This window comes from Hydractinia symbiolongicarpus, chromosome 9, assembly GCF_029227915.1.
Source record: "Hydractinia symbiolongicarpus strain clone_291-10 chromosome 9, HSymV2.1, whole genome shotgun sequence".
Classification (NCBI taxonomy): domain Eukaryota; kingdom Metazoa; phylum Cnidaria; class Hydrozoa; order Anthoathecata; family Hydractiniidae; genus Hydractinia; species Hydractinia symbiolongicarpus.
The window spans coordinates 13,128,411-13,146,949 of NC_079883.1; the positions used below are offsets into that span (position 1 = coordinate 13,128,411).

The 18,539-nt window shown below is 31.3% G+C and overlaps 2 protein-coding genes across 3 annotated transcripts; one reads left to right on the forward strand and one right to left on the reverse strand.

The window, feature by feature from the left end:
- Positions 1-56: 56 nt before the first annotated feature.
- LOC130656380 (general transcription and DNA repair factor IIH helicase subunit XPD-like) lies at positions 57-18,512 on the reverse strand. Of its 2 annotated transcripts, XM_057459224.1 has the most exons (31): positions 18,345-18,512; positions 17,352-17,451; positions 17,197-17,274; positions 15,738-15,800; positions 14,396-14,509; positions 13,379-13,495; positions 13,205-13,258; positions 13,044-13,106; positions 12,368-12,491; positions 9,989-10,085; positions 8,837-8,892; positions 8,617-8,670; positions 8,212-8,235; positions 7,895-7,968; positions 7,722-7,816; positions 7,368-7,486; positions 6,964-7,033; positions 6,803-6,872; positions 6,400-6,501; positions 6,077-6,140; positions 5,766-5,857; positions 5,465-5,494; positions 4,816-4,908; positions 4,514-4,586; positions 2,485-2,555; positions 2,208-2,291; positions 1,939-1,998; positions 1,819-1,866; positions 1,185-1,235; positions 703-747; positions 57-628 (listed from the first exon to the last, which is right to left on the reverse strand). In XM_057459224.1, the coding sequence occupies exons 1-31, from the start codon at positions 18,347-18,349 to the stop codon at positions 539-541; spliced, it is 2,280 nt and encodes a 759-aa protein (XP_057315207.1). In that variant the 5' UTR covers positions 18,350-18,512; the 3' UTR covers positions 57-538. The 2 variants fall into 2 exon arrangements, with proteins under 2 accessions (XP_057315207.1, XP_057315208.1); XM_057459225.1 differs by lacking the exons at positions 15,738-15,800; positions 17,197-17,274; positions 17,352-17,451; positions 18,345-18,512 and having other exon boundaries at positions 13,379-13,499.
- Positions 3,426-4,377, forward strand: LOC130656388 (uncharacterized). The gene is made up of 2 exons (XM_057459236.1): positions 3,426-3,567; positions 3,775-4,377. Exons 1-2 carry the CDS (start codon positions 3,500-3,502, stop codon positions 4,175-4,177), a joined length of 471 nt encoding a protein of 156 aa, XP_057315219.1. The 5' UTR covers positions 3,426-3,499; the 3' UTR covers positions 4,178-4,377.
- Positions 18,513-18,539: the final 27 nt, after the last annotated feature.

Genomic DNA, 18,539 nt, shown 5'->3' on the forward strand with positions numbered 1-18,539 from the left:
TTTCAACGTCTTCCAAAAACAACTGTTTACCCCTCTTCCTTACCAATAACAAGGTGTGAAATTTTAAAAAACCTTCGCAAAATTGCAAATAATTTGCCGCGAAATTTTCATGCAAAATTCCAACATCTAGTACTTTCAAACTTTAAACACGCTAGTTTGAATAAAATCTAATCCTGTTATTTCGTGAATAAATTGCGGATAAACATTTCCGCATGAAATTGCTGCATAAAGACAATCTGGTTAAAGAACTGATAAAGTGTAAACGTGATAAATAAACGTAAATAAATTTTCTTCACAATTCATTGACTAACAACGATCTTGCTTTTTCTTAACAAGGAAAGTTTTATTTTCGTTTATATTTTGTGTTTTTGAAAAAATTATATCTGCTAAATATATATACACTTTCTTTAGATAGTTTTCGCTATCGGTCATATTTAAAAAACATGTAAACAAGCTTCAAAGTTGAACTGTCAATATAGATGTTCTGACACAGCAAGCGATGAACCAGCGGTTAGTTTTTCCCGCCATGAGGAGATCGTTATGCTTGCGCTGCATCTTTTATCTTGGCGCGAAATTCTTCCGATTCAACTTGCTCCATTGTAAGTAGTGACAAACCTAGTTGATCTTGCTAAAATATAAAAGAAAAAAAATGTCAGCATTTCGTAAAAATATTGTACGCTATAAACATATATAGCTTCTCACCCTTGTGAAAGGTTGCGCCATTTGCCGAAGAAATCTCTTTGAAACCTGTAGAAAAACAAGTAAAAATGTAATTTGAGTTGGTGAGACATGTCTCCTATGTTGTACATTACGCTACATGTTTCAGTTTATCCTTTTCGAGTGAGCATAACCTCGTTACCAGGGTTCTTAGTCTTAATGGGACGGTGAGAACACTTGCGTCCTTCAGCCAAAAAATATCATAGCGCCTTGGGAAAGAATTTAGAGTTACGTAATGCGTAAAGTTTTAATAATGAGCTAGACATGTGGTAAGAATAAAATAAAATAAAAAATAAAATAAAAATAAAACATCCTTGATTATAATTTTTAAAAAAATCTATGGTAATCGAATCTAAATTCTTTTTTAAGGTCTAATTCATAAACTAAAAATAAACGCAATCAGCTCTAACTCTTTTAAGAATTCAAGAAACATAACATCTATCAAGCAAATGTAGATATTGCATTACCTGGATAGCTTCATCTATAGACAAATTGCAATTTGCATCCTTTAAATGCTCCTAGTAAAAAACAGCGTTGGTAAAAAAACCTGGCGAGTAGCAATTTAGTAAACTTTCTAGGAGTTATTTAAATTTTTTAAGCTTCAGAAGCTAGGAGTAGTTACACTTTTGCGGGAAAGAATTTGCGAGCGAAAACTATTTTTCATTTTTGCGTGAAAAACTTTTGCGATTAAAGAAATTTGTGGGACAAGGAAACAATTTCAGATTTTTATAGAGGTCCAAAAAAATAAATCAACAAATTGATTGTCTCTTTCAGTAACTTCTTTCCCCTTATCGTTAATTTCAAAGCGAGTCAGAGGTGCGAGAGATTGGTAGAAAAAAATAGTAAAAAATAAACTTTCACAAGTCGAAAAATATCTATAATTTCACAAGAAAAACTGTTATTTAAAATCTTCGAAAAAATAAACTTTAGTGATAAAAGTCAAAAATCGCTTTCTGCGCCTAAAATATTTCAAGAAGTTTCTAGGAGTAGTAGCTACACTGCACAAGTCGCTTAACTCTGTGACGATAATAATACGTTCAGGTTACACATCATCGTAATAAGAAAATTCACAAGTTACAGATGTTAAAACACCGGCCATACCTGGATCCATTTAGGTAGCTTTCCTTTTTTGTCAGCTTTAGAGTATCTCTGGAAAAGCAATAAATAATATAAGAAACTATATTTAAAACAAAATTTAGCAAAAAATTTATTTAGTAATACCTTGTCTGCGAATACCATGATACCATAATCTGTTTTACCTCTGATAGCACGACCAACACACTGAAAGAACAAGAAGACGCATTTATACAATTTTCCTCTACGAACTTGCGACTACTTGAAACTCCAACACCGGAAAAGGGAATTATATTTAGAGAGACGTATGAATTCTTTCGTGTGAACTTTTGTAACTTGTTTGGCTGATCAAAGCTGTGGGCTACATCCTTTGCTTATAGAAAATTGTAAAACGAAACACAAGCACAAATACTTACTTGAGCTGCATGTCTCATTGCATCAAATGTGAGAAAGTCATTTTCACGAATATTAAATTGGTCCCTTAAATACTCCAGTCGAGCCTAAAAAACGTATTTCGTCATTGTTGCTTGAGATGCAATAACTCAGCATAACAACACTCAGCGTTATATATCCTAATTCTAGTTGGGAAGAATAGAAAAACAAATAATATTTTCCACAGAAGTAGCACTGCGATTAACAACATAACATTGACTTTAAATTCTAACCATACAGAGTAAAAATTTCGAAGAATACCTTCAATATTCTACTTTGTGTATAAACATAAGGAATACCAAACATGATTACCGCCCGACCAAGGTGATGATCTAAACAGTAGAATATGATACAAATTACAATAGTAAAACGATGTTATTGAAACAGCGAGGGATGGAAGCAACATCCATAAAAGCCAGCGCTTCGCTGCTTGCTTGGTAAAAATGTTGTGTCCATCGCTGCAGATACTGTGGAGAAAATTGAAAAAACTACGTACGTACAGACAAGATTTAACCAACGTAAATTTAAGGGAAAATATTTTAGTGGTAATTTAATTTCACGGATGCTTATCACGGGAATTTAATTACACGGATAGGAAATTTATGAAATTTTCATAGGATTGTAATTGTGAAAATCGACACAAGGCAGATGAAGATTTTATATATACAATGACTTTTAAATCATGTTAAAAACGAATGGCTACAGAAATAAAATTAAAGAGCTACTTATTTTATGGGACTTTAATTTCGTGGATAGGATTTTTCAAACTTTATGCAAACAGTATTTTATTTAGCGAAAGAAAATTCCCTTCTGAGTTAAAACAAACCTTATACGAACATAAGATTTTGGGCGGAAAATTTAGAGCAACTTAAAAACGAAGGCTTTAAATGACTTGATTAAAACAAATCACAGTTTTTTTTATATAATTATAAATTCTAATTTTTCCACGTTTTCTAAAGGCTCGAATACACGGAACAATTTTGCAGATCAATTTTCAAAATAAAATATTGAACTAAAATTGATCTAATATTGTTGCGTATATATCGTAGAAAAATAACAGAACGATAATGCCATAATGACGTAAAAACACTTAAAAATTGATCTAATAAAATCAAACCGGTTTGATTTTATTAGATCAATTTTTCGTCGGAACAATATTATTTCAAAGGAAACCGCCAGCTGCTCACTTTTTTTCGAAACTCACGCTCGGTATTTCATTCATTTCAAATGTTTTTATGCACGTAAAGAGAGTAAATGAAGAGAAACGCGACTAAACATGTCAGATAATTTTGTTTTACCAAGTACGTTTAGATCGTATCAAGCCGCAAGGCAAACTGAATTAAGGTACTTTGTATTTCTATTTTTTGTCTCTACTTTCTTCGTGATTACACGTTGCTCTCTTCCATCTAACGTGCAACGTCGTGAAATGACGTTGTCGCGATTCCTATTCGAAACTTGAATTCTTCGTTCACTGGGAGGTTGTTACTACCACAATGCTGTGTCTCCTGAGAGGTTTTCAATGTACAAAAAGCTTTTTGGAACTTTGTTTAGATCCTCAATTCCTGACAATGACAATTCGCAGGACACGCAAAAACGGAGTGAACCAGCTGAGGAGATTGCACAACCTGAAACAGCTGTGGTTGCAAAAAAACGTGGCAGACCTTCAAAAAAGTCATCCGAAAAAAGAGATTGGGATGATGACGAAATCTTTGTTCTTATTGAAACTTGGTCGAATCACTACAACACAAGAAACAGCCAATATTTTAATCGTGGTACACGACAAAAATCTCTTGAAAAAATTCAGAAAGAATTAGCAGACCAAGGTATTTTTGCTTCAGTGAAAGATATTGCAGATAAACTCACGAATCTAAAGACATACTATGGTGGTCAAAAAAGATCTGTCGAATCTTCAAAGGCCAGTAGCGCTGGAGCTGATGATGTTGTGGTAAATTAAATTCAGATTGTTCTTTATATTGTCTCGTGTATGTATACAAAAATATTAAATCAATTTAAGAATTGAGTAATTATTGACCTAAAATTTTTGTGTGTATTTTTTTCAACAATATTCCGAAAAATAATATTTTTCGAAAATTGATCTGTAAAATTGTTCCGTGTATTCGAGCCTTAAGAATTTTTTTAAAACTTTAAGACTGTAAAAAAAAAGAAGCGATATAGCGTTCTTATAATAAACGTGTCATAACTGTGTCAATCAAGTTTTCTGTGTCAATCAAGTTTTCTAAAGGTGCTAGAGGTTCTTAAAGGACACGCGCAAGTTGCACATAAAGCTTACCAAAATCAATTCCCTCCGAAACCTTTCCTCTGGCCACAGACAGAAGGATAGCTCCTCTGCCATTTTCACACGCCTGAAATAACAACAAGATTGGTCAAAATTAACAACAGCTAAATCAAGATTTATAAGATTTAAGCCACTGGCAGCTTTGTGGTAGAGCGTTTGCTTCCAGTTCCAAAAGCTTTGGGTTCAAACCCCAGCCGAGACTTCGAAAGTTTGAATCTATTCTACTGCTTAAGGTGGGTGTCTAGTTGATCTAGTATCTTTTTAGACAAAGTTACGAAACGACTGTGAAATTATACCTTTTGATAGTTGTACAAAGCCAACGCCGTTTCTGCGCCATCTTGAGTTTCAATGAAAAGCAATTTGTTTTTTTGGATACTTCCAATAATGCCCTAGAGTAAATGAAGTAAAATGGTGCTTAGAAATGCAAAGGAGAAAGCAAAATAACAAAACCCTGGGAAAACCATTAAAACTAAATTAGAAATGATCCTAACTTAAAGTTTAAAAAAAAAGTGTCAAAAAACTGATTAACAATTGGTCTACGTGTCGGCACACATCAATTGCTAACTTTGAATGCTGACTTGTTGACAAAGCAGGTAGGCTAATTGTTCGTGCAAATTTCTACGTGGACTAAAAACACGTCATATTTTTTTTCGCCAAACCAAATCCATACGCGAAGTTATATACACGCCAAAATAATTATTTGTCCCATCACCAAACTATGTCTGAGCCAAAATATCACCGAAAAAACTTGGACAGAAATCTAATTTAGTATGTCATTCTTTTTTGAGTAATAGCAATAGATAAAAAATAAAAGGAAGAAAATATAAAAGGTATAAAATATCCACTCTGAAAAAATTTAACATTTTTTGAAAATATACATTCTGTGGTGATGAACGAATGTTTAATTGCAAATTTTCTCCTTCGGAAAGATTTCGAAGTATCTACCTGATCATGCCATATGGAAATGACGTTCTCCTAAAAAGTAAAACGATTTGAAAAGAAACGATTTAAAAATTTAAGTGTTTTTCATAAATCTATAAAAAAGTAAACATCAACAATAAAAACAAAACGCCAAAAGGGGGGGCGGGCGTGAAAACAGTGCTTTAAGTCTAGGTTATTAAATACTATTCAAACCGGTAAATAGAGACTATCCATCGAGAATTGGTACTTCATGTGCAGGATTGAAAAATGAATCTAATATAGAGGTGTTATTACGATCGACATGATACAAATCAATGCTACCCACCATATACAAGTAACTGACAAAAAAACACACGACACCGTCAGGAACGGACGCCGACATTTCAACAAGTAGGTTGCCGTAGTTACGAATCACAGCTAAAATAACAAAAACATGGTCAATGTTTAATTATGTTGGATAAGTTGGTAACAACTAGAAGCTATGTCGTATTGCTTTTTTGACAGTACGAATACTTTATTTGTCTAAGACTTCCAAAGACATTGAATTTGAGTTAGACATTTTCTGAGCCTTCCTCAGTATTAGCTTAATAATAATAAAACAACAAATGGATGCAAGCCTAATAAAGTTTTTTGTACCCATGTCCTCTCTTGTTTCAAATTTAGAGCTGATTGCCACTTGATCGTTGCCTTTACTGCATATCTAGAAAATATTTAAAAGCAAAAACATAAAAGAAGAGCACTGAAGGATGCGCGTTAAAAGTATATACAAAACAGATACGCACATGTTAAATTTGTGATAAATAATATACTTTACACCAACGAAATAAGCGTGATCTCAACATGCCTTTCCATGAAATGAACACAAAAATATTTTTTCTTGGCAGCAGTGAGATAAAAAATAAAACCCACAAAAGTGAGTGAGAAATAAACTCTCAGTGTCAGTTTATTATTACACTCACCATAGGCATGACACATTGACGTGACAATGTCATTGTAAACGTTGACATGTTGACTGGACGAAAGTCAAGTAGTTTAGGGTACATATCCACGGGTGATAGAGTCTAAAACAGCAACAAACAAAAAAAAATCATAAATCAATCTAAAAATTAAAGCGTGAGCTTGTCTTGACGTAAAGCTTAAAACTTGTTTTGTCTGGCTAATAAAATAAACTGGTCACAACAATGCAATCAAAAAGAAAAGATGAATTTAACTGCAACAATTTTTAAGTTTGACTTTCAAACAGGAAATTAAAAACTGATCACCATGCGCACGTGTTCACCATATAGACTATACACAGGTTTCATTGTGTGCGTTTATTCAAATTAAACGAGGCCTGAGCATATTATTTTGTTGTGTACTTACACCAGATGTGATGACGACAGATTGAAAACGATCAAACACTGGCTTCACTGCTATTGACGCGTCTAAACAACTAAAAAGAAATAATTTAACATTCTCGCAGTATTTTCAAAAAATGGAAAAACAATAAATTTTAGATTAATTACTTTCGTAAATAGACTTACCAAAAATGAAGAATAGGGTTGGGTATAGTCGGTGTCTGGTCATCAAAAGGTTCAATGATGACAACGAATCCTGAAAACAAAAAGCGTGTCAAAAACACACATGCTGTTTTATGGCAATAAAAACACAAGAATTAAGAATATAGAGTATAGTTAAAGAGATCTGACGTGAATCACATTGTTAGGGACACAAAGTTAGAACTAGCAAAGCACAAACAAGCAAAAGGGCTATAGCAGTTTATATAGGTGGACAAAGGACACGCCCCTCCCAAAAAAAGTTATTTTAATCATGGGGGGTAATGTAGAAAAAATTTTTGGCAGACAATGTGTTTCAACATAAGTTAAAAATTAAAAAAAAAACAAGCAACAAACAAAACAAACAAACTTCATTAAAACAACCATTATACCTTTTGAATACGTACTGACCAAAGTGGCAAAGTGTGCCACAAGCGTCAGGCTGCCATAATCAGTAATGTCTGGCAGTTCAAGTGTGTGTAAAAGTGAACGAATTCTTTCTGCACAAAACCTGTTTAGTAAAAGAAAGCAAAAAACAGATTAAAATTTTAAATTTTTAAAAGATGACGCCTTGAAAAGATGGACTTTACTAAAAACGTAAAAGCCACATGACTGGATATTCAAAGATGTAGCAAGTTTTAGAGCTATTATTGAAGTCTGGCTTATTATTTAAAGATTTAGAACATGTTACTTGATAGCAACAGAAAAGATATTCGGTGCAAACAACTTATTCAAAAAACACATACTGCAGTGGTTTCCTGTCAATGCAAACTTGAGAATTAATATGCTGTAGGAACGATAACGGACTTTCCGACACGACATGTTGTATTCGAAGTCGCGTCTAAAAATTAATGATGAAGAAATATACGATAGGTATTTGCATATTGATACGAATCACAAGTACACAATTTTTATTCACCTTGAGATATTCAACAAACCTTCTCATGAAGGCAACAAAATGTTCAGCTTTGCGGATGTTACCAGGCACTGCCTCTAAAAATGTTTTTAAATGTAATTAAGACGTTATAATAATTCAAATTTATGATAGAACATGCTCTCAGTTTCTTTCCCTCATTTAAAAAACAAAGAAAACATATACACTCGAATAACGCGTTGAGCAGCTAGAACACCCTTACAATACGCATGTTTAGTTAAGACATCACTTTATAAAGAATTTTGATTGTAAATGTTACTATGTTCATTCACAAAAAAATAGTATAAAAAAATACACCATACCTTGCAAAATATCGTCTGGAAGAACTAAAACAAGAAATCAAGCATATTGAAGTAAACATAGTTTAATAGAAAAGATAAGAGTGGAGTGACACAAAACGTAATTTTTTTTTTGAGATTAGTTAGTTTTAACACCACATGTCACCAAGCAAAAATATGATGGATTTGGGTATGTACAGAAAACTTAAAACGCTCTAACTTAGTTACCACCAACAGGGTGGCAACTAAGAACAATGAAGCAGGTGTGAAACAATAATAACGCAAATCAGTTGGCACACGGTATTTTCTTTTTTTATCAATTCACTGTTTTTACTCTTAAAAGGGACCACATTTAAATATCAAATGGTCATGATGGCTTGTGCATATATCAGAACAGGTGCTCTTTCTCTGAAATGCACAAAACTTTACCTGGATTTGAAAGCTGCATATCTGTTTCACGAGCTATTTGTGCATCACGCAATCCTAAAAAAATATACATTATATTAAATGTTTCCAATAGGGCAATCGTTTACTATGGAACAAAAACACTAATGTATAGACTAAACACTGCCTTAAAATAAAAGCTAGAATTTTTTTTAAAACATTTAAGCGATTCTATTATTTACCTGTGAGCAAACAAACAACTCACCCTGGACAAGCCTTTCATATTCTCCTATCAATCTGTCTGAATTACTACCTTTCAGTCTAAATAGCATGATAGAGTTTGGAAACTCATAGTAAAATGATAACTTTAAGAAACACCAATATTATACGGAAACGAAATCTACGAGCAATATAGTAACTAGCTTACATAAATATGATTCGCAGATCCCCCTTCCCCGAGCTTATGTTTTTTTGATAACTTCATTTTGCTATTTTGTAAAGCTGTATACTTAAAACTTCTGACAAATTCTCAGGTCACCCAAAAATTTAGATAGTTACTGCCACTTAAATTGTTTGTAAATATTTATTAGAATAAGAACTTGAAACATTTACATTTACTTCATCCAAGGAAAAATTTGGACACAATGTGGTGGACACTATCTATCTTTGCTATCTTCATTTCTTGTTTTTTTTTGGAATTTCCTGAAAATTAGATAACACGGCTTTTGGCCAATTTCTGCCATTTTTCATTTTGCAGGAACATGGTCGAAATCGTAAGGTATGTTGGAAAACGATTATTTATCAGAACTATCAAAACTCGATATAACAGAAATTGCTTTTAAGCAGACGTGCACTTTGAGCAAATTTGAACCTTTTAATGACTTCACGGATAAAAATGCTAACATGAGCCAAAATTTTATTATATTTATAATGACACGTACTTACTTACAGCCTAAAATATCAGCAACTTCTACTAATAAGACACAAATAGAAAAGGTGCCTTTTTAACGTTTTTTAAGGATGTGTTTATTTGGCGGCTAACCTAGTCCTTCAAGACGGGATTTACAGCAACGTCAGATCCCAGCAACTCCTTATTATTTAAAAAATTACAACACTTGAACCCATCTATGGAGTCTGTTTACATGGATAGTTTCAAGGGGTTTTCAGGTCTTCGTAGCAAGAAACACTAGTTATTAGAGACTCGCACTGGTCTAATAAATGGCCCTGGTCTAATATAAACATCAATGCTGTAATATTGAAATTTTAGCTTGGTTTTGTGTGTCCCAAGAAGCCTTAGATGATCTACACCCAGCAAATTACTAGACGCCCAATTTATAAACATGGCCAAAGCAATGAGTGAGCAATAAACTAGACACAGCATTTTATCATTGAAATAAAGTGTAATATAAAAAATTACTTGTTAATGTTATCAGCCAATTTGTCGATATTTGCATGACATTTGTCCAATGTCCTTCTATTTATGTGAACTGTCATGGATTCAATGCAAACATTATCTAAACGTGTAAAAAATATTGTTGATAAATAAATAATACATTGAACCCGCATTTGCATCAATTGCACCTACTGTTAAAGTGTGAATCAGGCTTAGAATTGATTAGAACAAGTTTATCAAGATTAAAATAACATAGGAGTCTAAACTAAAAAAGCACTGTGGATCTAAAATAATTATAATAAAAAAATATAATAAAAGACAAACTTAAATATTCATCTAAACAAAATTTAATATTCTGCAGAACAGAATAAGTAAAATATGTTAGCTCTAGTCACAGGGTCATTTGAGCGTATAAATTAAATATCAGTTACCAGAATAGTGTCTTATGTAAAAAAATTATTAAAAAAAATATTTGTCATATACCCTTCGGAAATTATTAGTTGTGGCAAAAATTACTCCTTTATTTATTAATTTGTTTTTTTAAAGTTTGTCTGCAACAGTGTCTTTATTTACAGGATTCCTACATCTCAGGTGAATTTTACTTTCAGATAGAAAAAGATAAATAAAATCGGAATATTTGTAATCTTGATCCAGCCATTTTTAAGTTACTAACAAACATCAAAATATAAAAGATGACATTCACTCAGCTCCTTTTTCTTTTTTGTACACTTTTTATGATGTCATGTGTATTCTTAGCTTCTTCTGTTTTAAACAAAATAAAAATGCTTTTTATGAAAGCTCCTTTTCATTTAGAATAACAATTTTGTTTAATCACTACATTAACTGGATTCATATAAGAAAACACAGAAATCTCATTTCATATAATGGTTGTACACACACGTTTTAAAATGTTCACATAATGTACAATGTGCATGTTTGTCATTTCTAATTAAGTAAGGTATGGTCATACGCAATTTTTTCAAATTCTCTGGCTAGTTTTTTATCTATTGATCTCACACATTACTTATCAATGTTAACAAAATTTAAATTTGCGTTTTTCGATAAGGCCACGTTATTGTTAAAAAGTGCAAACAGTTTTGGCACTAATCGCTTTGGTAAAGGGAAAAAAATTATGCTTGGAAAAGGACATACATGTGTAAGGAAAAGTTGCAAATTTAGTTTTTCCAATTATAAATCTGATTCAACCACCAGATAAGGTGAGGTTTGAAACACAAACGAGGAGAACATCTATATTATAATACCTGTATACGTCTGTCCGTTCGTCCGTCTGTCCGTCTGTCTGTCACGCAAAATGGTAGCTTAGCTGCGCAGGTAGCAAGACGCACACAATGCAGTATAAAAAGGACGGGCGAACCCGTAGATTTTTCCACGGGCTAACGACTAGTTGTTTAAAATTGTTTAGTACTTTAGCCATTCTGCAAGTTTTCTATTCCGCAAATTAAATATCTTGTTAGCTCTACATTTTTTTATTGCATTTTTCCTTATTATCATCTTTTACCATCCTTTAAGCCTTTTTTAAGTAAAGCTATGAGTTAAAAAAAGAAATCAAAAAGTTTGTTTATCATTCTTGCAGTGTTATTTTTTACTGCATCTTTAAGATATTTTTTTAATTAATTTATGTTTTTTTCTCTGTAAGTGAATTCATGCTCCTCGATATTGTCCTCTATCACTGATTTAATTGCCTAATTATTTTCTTAAACTTTTCAATATAACCCCCAAAAATGATTTTGTTTCAATCTCTAACTTTCTTGTGAAAGTCATTTTTTATTATATTGACTTCTTGAGATGGAGGAGAAAATTTAAGTAAACCTGTTGAACAGTTCTTTAGCCATTCTTGTTCATTCTACTAATCGAATTGTGTGTTTTGTTAATGATTGTAGTGTATGGAAAGTTAACAGGGATATGAAAGACAATGATTAACAGGGATTTGGTCATGATCAACAGGGATAAGGGAAACTTTCCAACACCAGCAAGTATCATAACATTTTATAGAAAGTCCAAAAAAAAAATATATATTCAAAGAAATTGTGATATTTTTTCATAAATCATTACCGTTATTAGGATCATTTTGGAAGAAAAGACTAAGGAATAAATTCTCCCTCCATAGTGATAAACTTGTCCTCAAAAACACAATCCTACTGCTTTTTAAAGCATTAAATTTTGTTTCTATAGGCATTATAAAATAAATTGTTAACAGACCTTAAACCATGGGTATTTTAAAGTAGGAGATTAAGAAATGATCACATAAATAAGTCACATGACATGTAGAGCCTTCAATTCTCTCTCTGGCTTGCATTATATGTTTTAAATCGTGAGTATAACCAAATTCAGATGCTTTGAATGTGTGGATATCCAGTTAAAGCTCTATATAAACAAGATTACCTATATTATGTGCTTCGTCAAATACAACCACACAAGATGATGGAAACTCTTTAGAAACAAGGTCGGCAATCTTTGGGTCAAGTAAATAGTGATAACTGTATACGATAATGTTTGCTCTTTGAATCTAAAAAAAATTTCTCCTGTTACCCCTAATATAAATGGTATTTATCCTACACTTTAGTCTAAGGGCTGTTTTCCACTTCCAGAAAATTTTTCATGGAACGGAGCGGAAAAGCTTCTGAGCATACGTACTTAAAATGTTCACATCACGTGAACGGAAAATTTTCTTGTTCGTTCCGTTCCAAGAAAAGTAAAATCAAGTTCAACTTTCTCTTTGTGTTGTGTACGGAATCGACAGGTAAAACATTTTTTAGCCAATCAGATTATTTTATTTCATGAGAATTGCACAAAGTGTGTTTACTTTCTGTATTGAAATGTGCACAATATTTTGAAGTGAAAATTACTGTTATTTTCTGTTTCTGTCATTTCCGTTCGACAGAAGATTTTCATGAAGTGGAAAACACCCGTAACACTCTTTTTCACAGAGGACAATAGGAAGTCTCTTACTTCTTGGGAAATGCCAGATCAATGCTAGATCAGCATCCTTTAAATTATTTATGTCATAGTAAAGGAATTGCATAAATTTACTGAACACAAGGCGGCTATGCATACTCACAGCATATCTGGCAAAAAAATACGGACACCAGCCTCTCTTTCGACCATGGTTTTTCAGATCTTCCTAGAGTGAAGAAAAAATTAAAAATTGCAGTTTTATCATAGCGTTTAAATTGACAAGACAGGTATTAAGATAGCAAAAATATTTTACAAATAACATACCAAATTAAAAATTCCTGTTGGCATTGTTTCTTCTCTACCCTCTGCATCAAAATCCTAAAATAGGAAATATTAAATTATATTGATTGTTTTTTTCACAAAAAATTCAACCATTATAGTTACTCCAATATCCCTGTATTAACTTAGATAAATAAATCAGAAGTGTAGAACAAATACCTCGTAAAAGTGGCAAATTGGAACTTCTGGATTTTTTTGATGTTTTGCACGGACAAATGAAGCAGTTAGTGCATGACACATTCCATCCACCTTTTTACCATTAGTCTCAACCCCAATCTAACTTAAGAAAGTACTAAAATAAGCTACGCATTAAAACACTGAACACCGCCAAATAATGTTCAATGTATTTTCAAATAGATATTTCATTTAAACCTTGGATTACCGTAATAAAATGAATTTGAAACAAAGAAAATGATAGAACGGACTGCAAAAGATTAATGCTAGCCCTTCAAGAACAAATCTTTCTGACATATCAGAGAAAAATTGCTGATATTCCTGCCAAAGTGAATACTTTGCTACATATTTGATTACAGTGCAGTCATTCACTGTAACAACACTGAAGAGAAAAATCATATTGGGAAATCTTCTGGTAACATCAAAAAATTTCATCTATGATACTTTTTTCATTTATAAGTCAAAAGTAAGAATTCAGACGCCAAAACAGAAAGGTATAAAAACTGAATTGGTTTATACCACTAGTTGTTGTTATAAGAGACTAGTTGTTTAAATCCATGTAAGAATCTTACATGGATCTTCTTATTATAAAATGGCTTGTTGTCATTTTTATTAGGAAGGCTCCAAAAATCAATTTTAAAAGAAATAGACAACCAACCACAACAGAATTGGTCGAGAATTTTTCTGTACATTAATTTACAACAGAGTCATAAACTTCCAGTGGTTTGTAAACCTGTTATGGTAAAATTTAAGTTAGAATACAATGGCTAAAATTTCTTGCTAACAAAATTGCTTTATTTTATCACATTATTTTTGTAACCAATTAAAAATGTAAACAAACGTTTCATAAATTACAGAATAGTTTTTAGGGGATGACTTATAGGGACTTTAAAAAAAAATTGTAGAAAATATAATTGACTTTGTCTGTTACAGACAAACAGACAGTTGTTGTATTAAAAGAAGACATAAAAAAAGGTACAACTGCAAATTTTTCTCACTCACTTCAGGATGAATGCAAAGATTTTTCCTAGAGCTCAGAGCAAGTCCAAGAAAATTCAAGTCTTCTCCGGTTTCCTTTTTATAGTATTCCATTAGCTGCTTCAGTTCTTCTAAGACCTAAATCCAAATGATGTAAATGTAATAATTTATTTAATGCTCTTATAAATATTCTTACATTTCTCTGGTCTTAGTTTAGTCCTTCTTCCCAGCATTTTCTTATTGTCGCATTTTTGACATCTTAAAGGCACCTCACATAATCTCGCATTAGTCAAAGTAACACACAATTGTACATTGGACTGAAAGTTTTATGATATCCCTTTCAGAATAAACAGCTAATTTTTATTTTCATTTTTACTGACTTTTCCCTGACCGAAATATATTTTCTGCCTTCCCTTGTAACTAACAGCAATTCTACAGATTACAAAAACTAAATTTTAAAAAAGGGAACTTTTAATTTGCATGCTGTATTTATTCAACAAAAAATACCCTGGCTTTTAGACTACTTTCAAAACTTCACTTTTTTAGGTATTCCAGATCACAGGTCATTTACTTTTTGGCCATTCCTGGCAGTAAAAATTTTTTGATTTAATTCTGGCAAGCATGTTATATCCTATAGATTTTGTTAGTAAATAACTTTTAAAAAGCTTTCAGCATGACTCAAAGCACTTCTTTCCATATTTAACTAATAATTCATGTTAACATTTTTGTTGATTAGTTTTTGTTAATGATTAAAGATTATTTAAGATTACTTTATCAAAGAATGTCCATTGAAATGTCCAGAGAAATTTACCTAAAAGAAACGGACAGTGTGAAGTGTCAAAACAGGAACTTTTTTCTTACCTATTTTTTTTTACTAATAACAACTATGTCTATTGAAAATTTGTAACGATATTGCATAATGTTGTCTCTAGCTGCATAAAATTTTATGATGGTGATGGAAAGTACGTCATTAACTGCTGAAAAAACATGCAGATAAGGTTGAAACCGGAAAAAATACAGATGCATGTGTTGTGTAAAACATGTCAAAAAATCATTTTGGTGTTACATTTTTTCTTCACAATTTGATTTACATGTTCAGTTAAAAATTGTATTTGCAAACAGCTTTATTCTAAGAATATAAATATCACGTTACAAAGTAAAATGTGATTTTTTAGGATTCTTGATCGCAACCAGCGTATAGACAATATTTTTTTATCTATTATTAAAAGATTTTTAAAAAAGATTTATTTCTAATTTTGTAGTGATTTTTCACTTAATTAAGAAATTTTTGCTGTAATAACTTTTTTTGCATTCTGGAAAAAAAAATAATATTAATTAATTAATATTAATTAAAAAAAACACATACTTTTTCAATTTCAGGAACAGTCCTTGAGCAATATATTAATTTGCTGAGAAGTTGAGGTTTGTACTAAAAGAAAAATAGATTGATTGCAGACAGGGAATAAGAAGAACAAGTAATGAATAACAAACACAAAAACATAATTGAAACAAAGACTAATACAGGATTTCAATATGAGCAGAAAAAAAATTGAAACAGCAACATGAGCGTATTTGTTATTCTTTGACCAGTATGCGATCCCAAATTCTTATCCAAAAAAAAAAGACAAACAGGTTAAAAATTAAAATTTTTTTGTAACAATATTATTGTTTCCAAAAAAGTTTGTTGATTTAAACTTTTAACATTAAAAATGATAATAATTACTTTAACTCATTTAAAGTATTCTCTGCAGAATTTTTATTTTGGTGCAACCATATCATAATTCTTTTTTTTTATTTTAGATGATTATCTCTCCCCCTTTTTTTAAGAACCATGTTTTTTACACATGGTAAATTAAATGGTAGAATTTAGCTGTGATCTTGTTGTGACTTTTGATCTTGGTTTGTTGTCTAAATAGATGAAAAAGCTATAATTTTTTGTAGCTTGTTTACCTGTTCCTTAAATTAATTTTGTAGCTTGTCTACCTGCTAGTCAAAATAAGAAAAAAACTAAAACAAATTTTTAAGAGAGGTGAGCACAAAAACTATTGCTAAGGCTTTATAAGAGCAACAAATTTAATATCTCAAATGTATTTTCCACAATCTAGAGACAACAGATCTTAAAATTATCCTCTATTTGTTAACTATGGTGCTGCCTCACAGAGAATGTATTTAAACAGACAGTATCAAAATCTCTGGATACATCACTAATAATAAAGCTGAAATTTCTTTTTTGTGCTCCAAAAAACACAGAAGTTAACTAGCTTCATAAAATATTTTTTACAATATCATATCTCTAACATATAATAATATATATTATTATAAAAAATAATGTAATGTAAAATTATATAGCATTGCAAAGAATGTTTAATTTAACCAGTGAGAGAAAGAGAGAGAAAATACATTTTCTATGATTACTTAATTTACGACAAGTGCTAATGGCGCAGGTGAAAGTTTTGAAAGCAGCTTGTGTTTTATTTAAAAGCTTTGCCCATTGCACTGTAAGGCAAAAAAACCAAACTCTAAAAAATTTATTCTGTGATATTCTTTCACTTCTTTTGTATTTTCCTCTGTCCTGTTCTTTTTGTACTTTTTCTCTTGTCCCATTTTTATTTTGAAATTGGGCACCCAATAGCAGGAACTGCTATGTTTTGACCTGTATTAGCGCCAGGGAAATAACAAAATATTCAAATTTGCCAAATAAAAACGAGATGATTTTTAAAAGAAACAAAGTTTGCCTCAATGTTAATAATCTTTTTCCGTTGCATTTTGTTCTAAAATTTCTAATACTACATGAAAATAAAAATATATACAAAACTAACACTTACTTTTAGATATGCTACAATCAACGAAAGCAGTGATACAGTTTTACCAGTGCCAGAGGGCATTTCCAAAAGGCAGTGACCCTGAAATTAAGAAAGCAAACTTAGGTTTGATAATTTCACAAAGAATGCTGTTTTTGACTGACTTCCACATACGATACCTTGGCATCCAGAGTGCGTTTCAACTCCAACATATATGAATACTGTTCTGGATATATATAGTCATAGGGAAAAAGGACCAACAACCCATCGATATTCAACCTTGAATAAACAATAATTGTAAAACAGTGTTTTCCTGACAATCATGCTAATAATGATTGGAAGAATGTGCAAGGTCCAAAAAATTGCTATTTTCACCTGAGCTAAACTTTTTTAATTCTTCCTAGCACAACTCATACTTTTTCAAGTTAAACAGATGTAAAACCCTTGGTTATCTGACAATAACATTAGAACACAAATACATTCAGCAAGGTATATTATACCGATATTGTTACAGTAACAATAAGCGATTTTTTTAAATTCAGAAAATTTTGAGAGAATTTAGGTCATGAGGTTCAGGTCATAAAGTTTGGGTCATGAGGTGTGATATTTTAAAATGCTTTTAATTCACCTAACATTTTTTTGATACATTAATGTAAATATTTCTAGAAACTTTTAAAGAAAAATAAAGTTTGAAAGTGTTTAATAGAAACAGATAAAAAATGACCCCTCTGTTACAAATGAGATCTCTTTTTCACAAAACTACTATTTTTCATGTTTGCTGCTTGCTTTTTTAGGACAGCAAAATATTAAACTGAAAATTCATTTTAAATTTCTTCTTAATATATTTTACTTTTGGATATATTTAGTATTTAATCTTTTCACAATTTTTACCTATGACGCTTAGACTCATGAAATAAAAAAAACGTTTTTAGATCGAACATTTCTCTTCACACCCAAAACTAGCCTGAGGTTTAAAACTTGAAAAGTACTTTCTTAAAAAATTAACACTGCTAAAAAAGTTTTTTTATAGAAATCTAACACTTCGGCATAAATAATTCGTTACTATGGTAACAACTAGTAGCTAACATGTTTTTCCTATACACATGCCTAAAAGTTTCAAACATGAAGTTGTTATATCACACGGGGAAGCACAAATTATCAAAATATCAGACCTCATTTTGCAAGGCTTTTTTCTTCTTCTGCTAAAATATTACTAAAACCATTTAGTATTCATGATTATTCCAGGTACATATCTTTCTCCATTCCAACATCTGTTTTTTATAGTTCACAATATAGCTTTTTCTTATGCTAGATAAAACTCAATTAATATTAAAGTAAACCTTATGCTTCCAACATCATAGTACAAA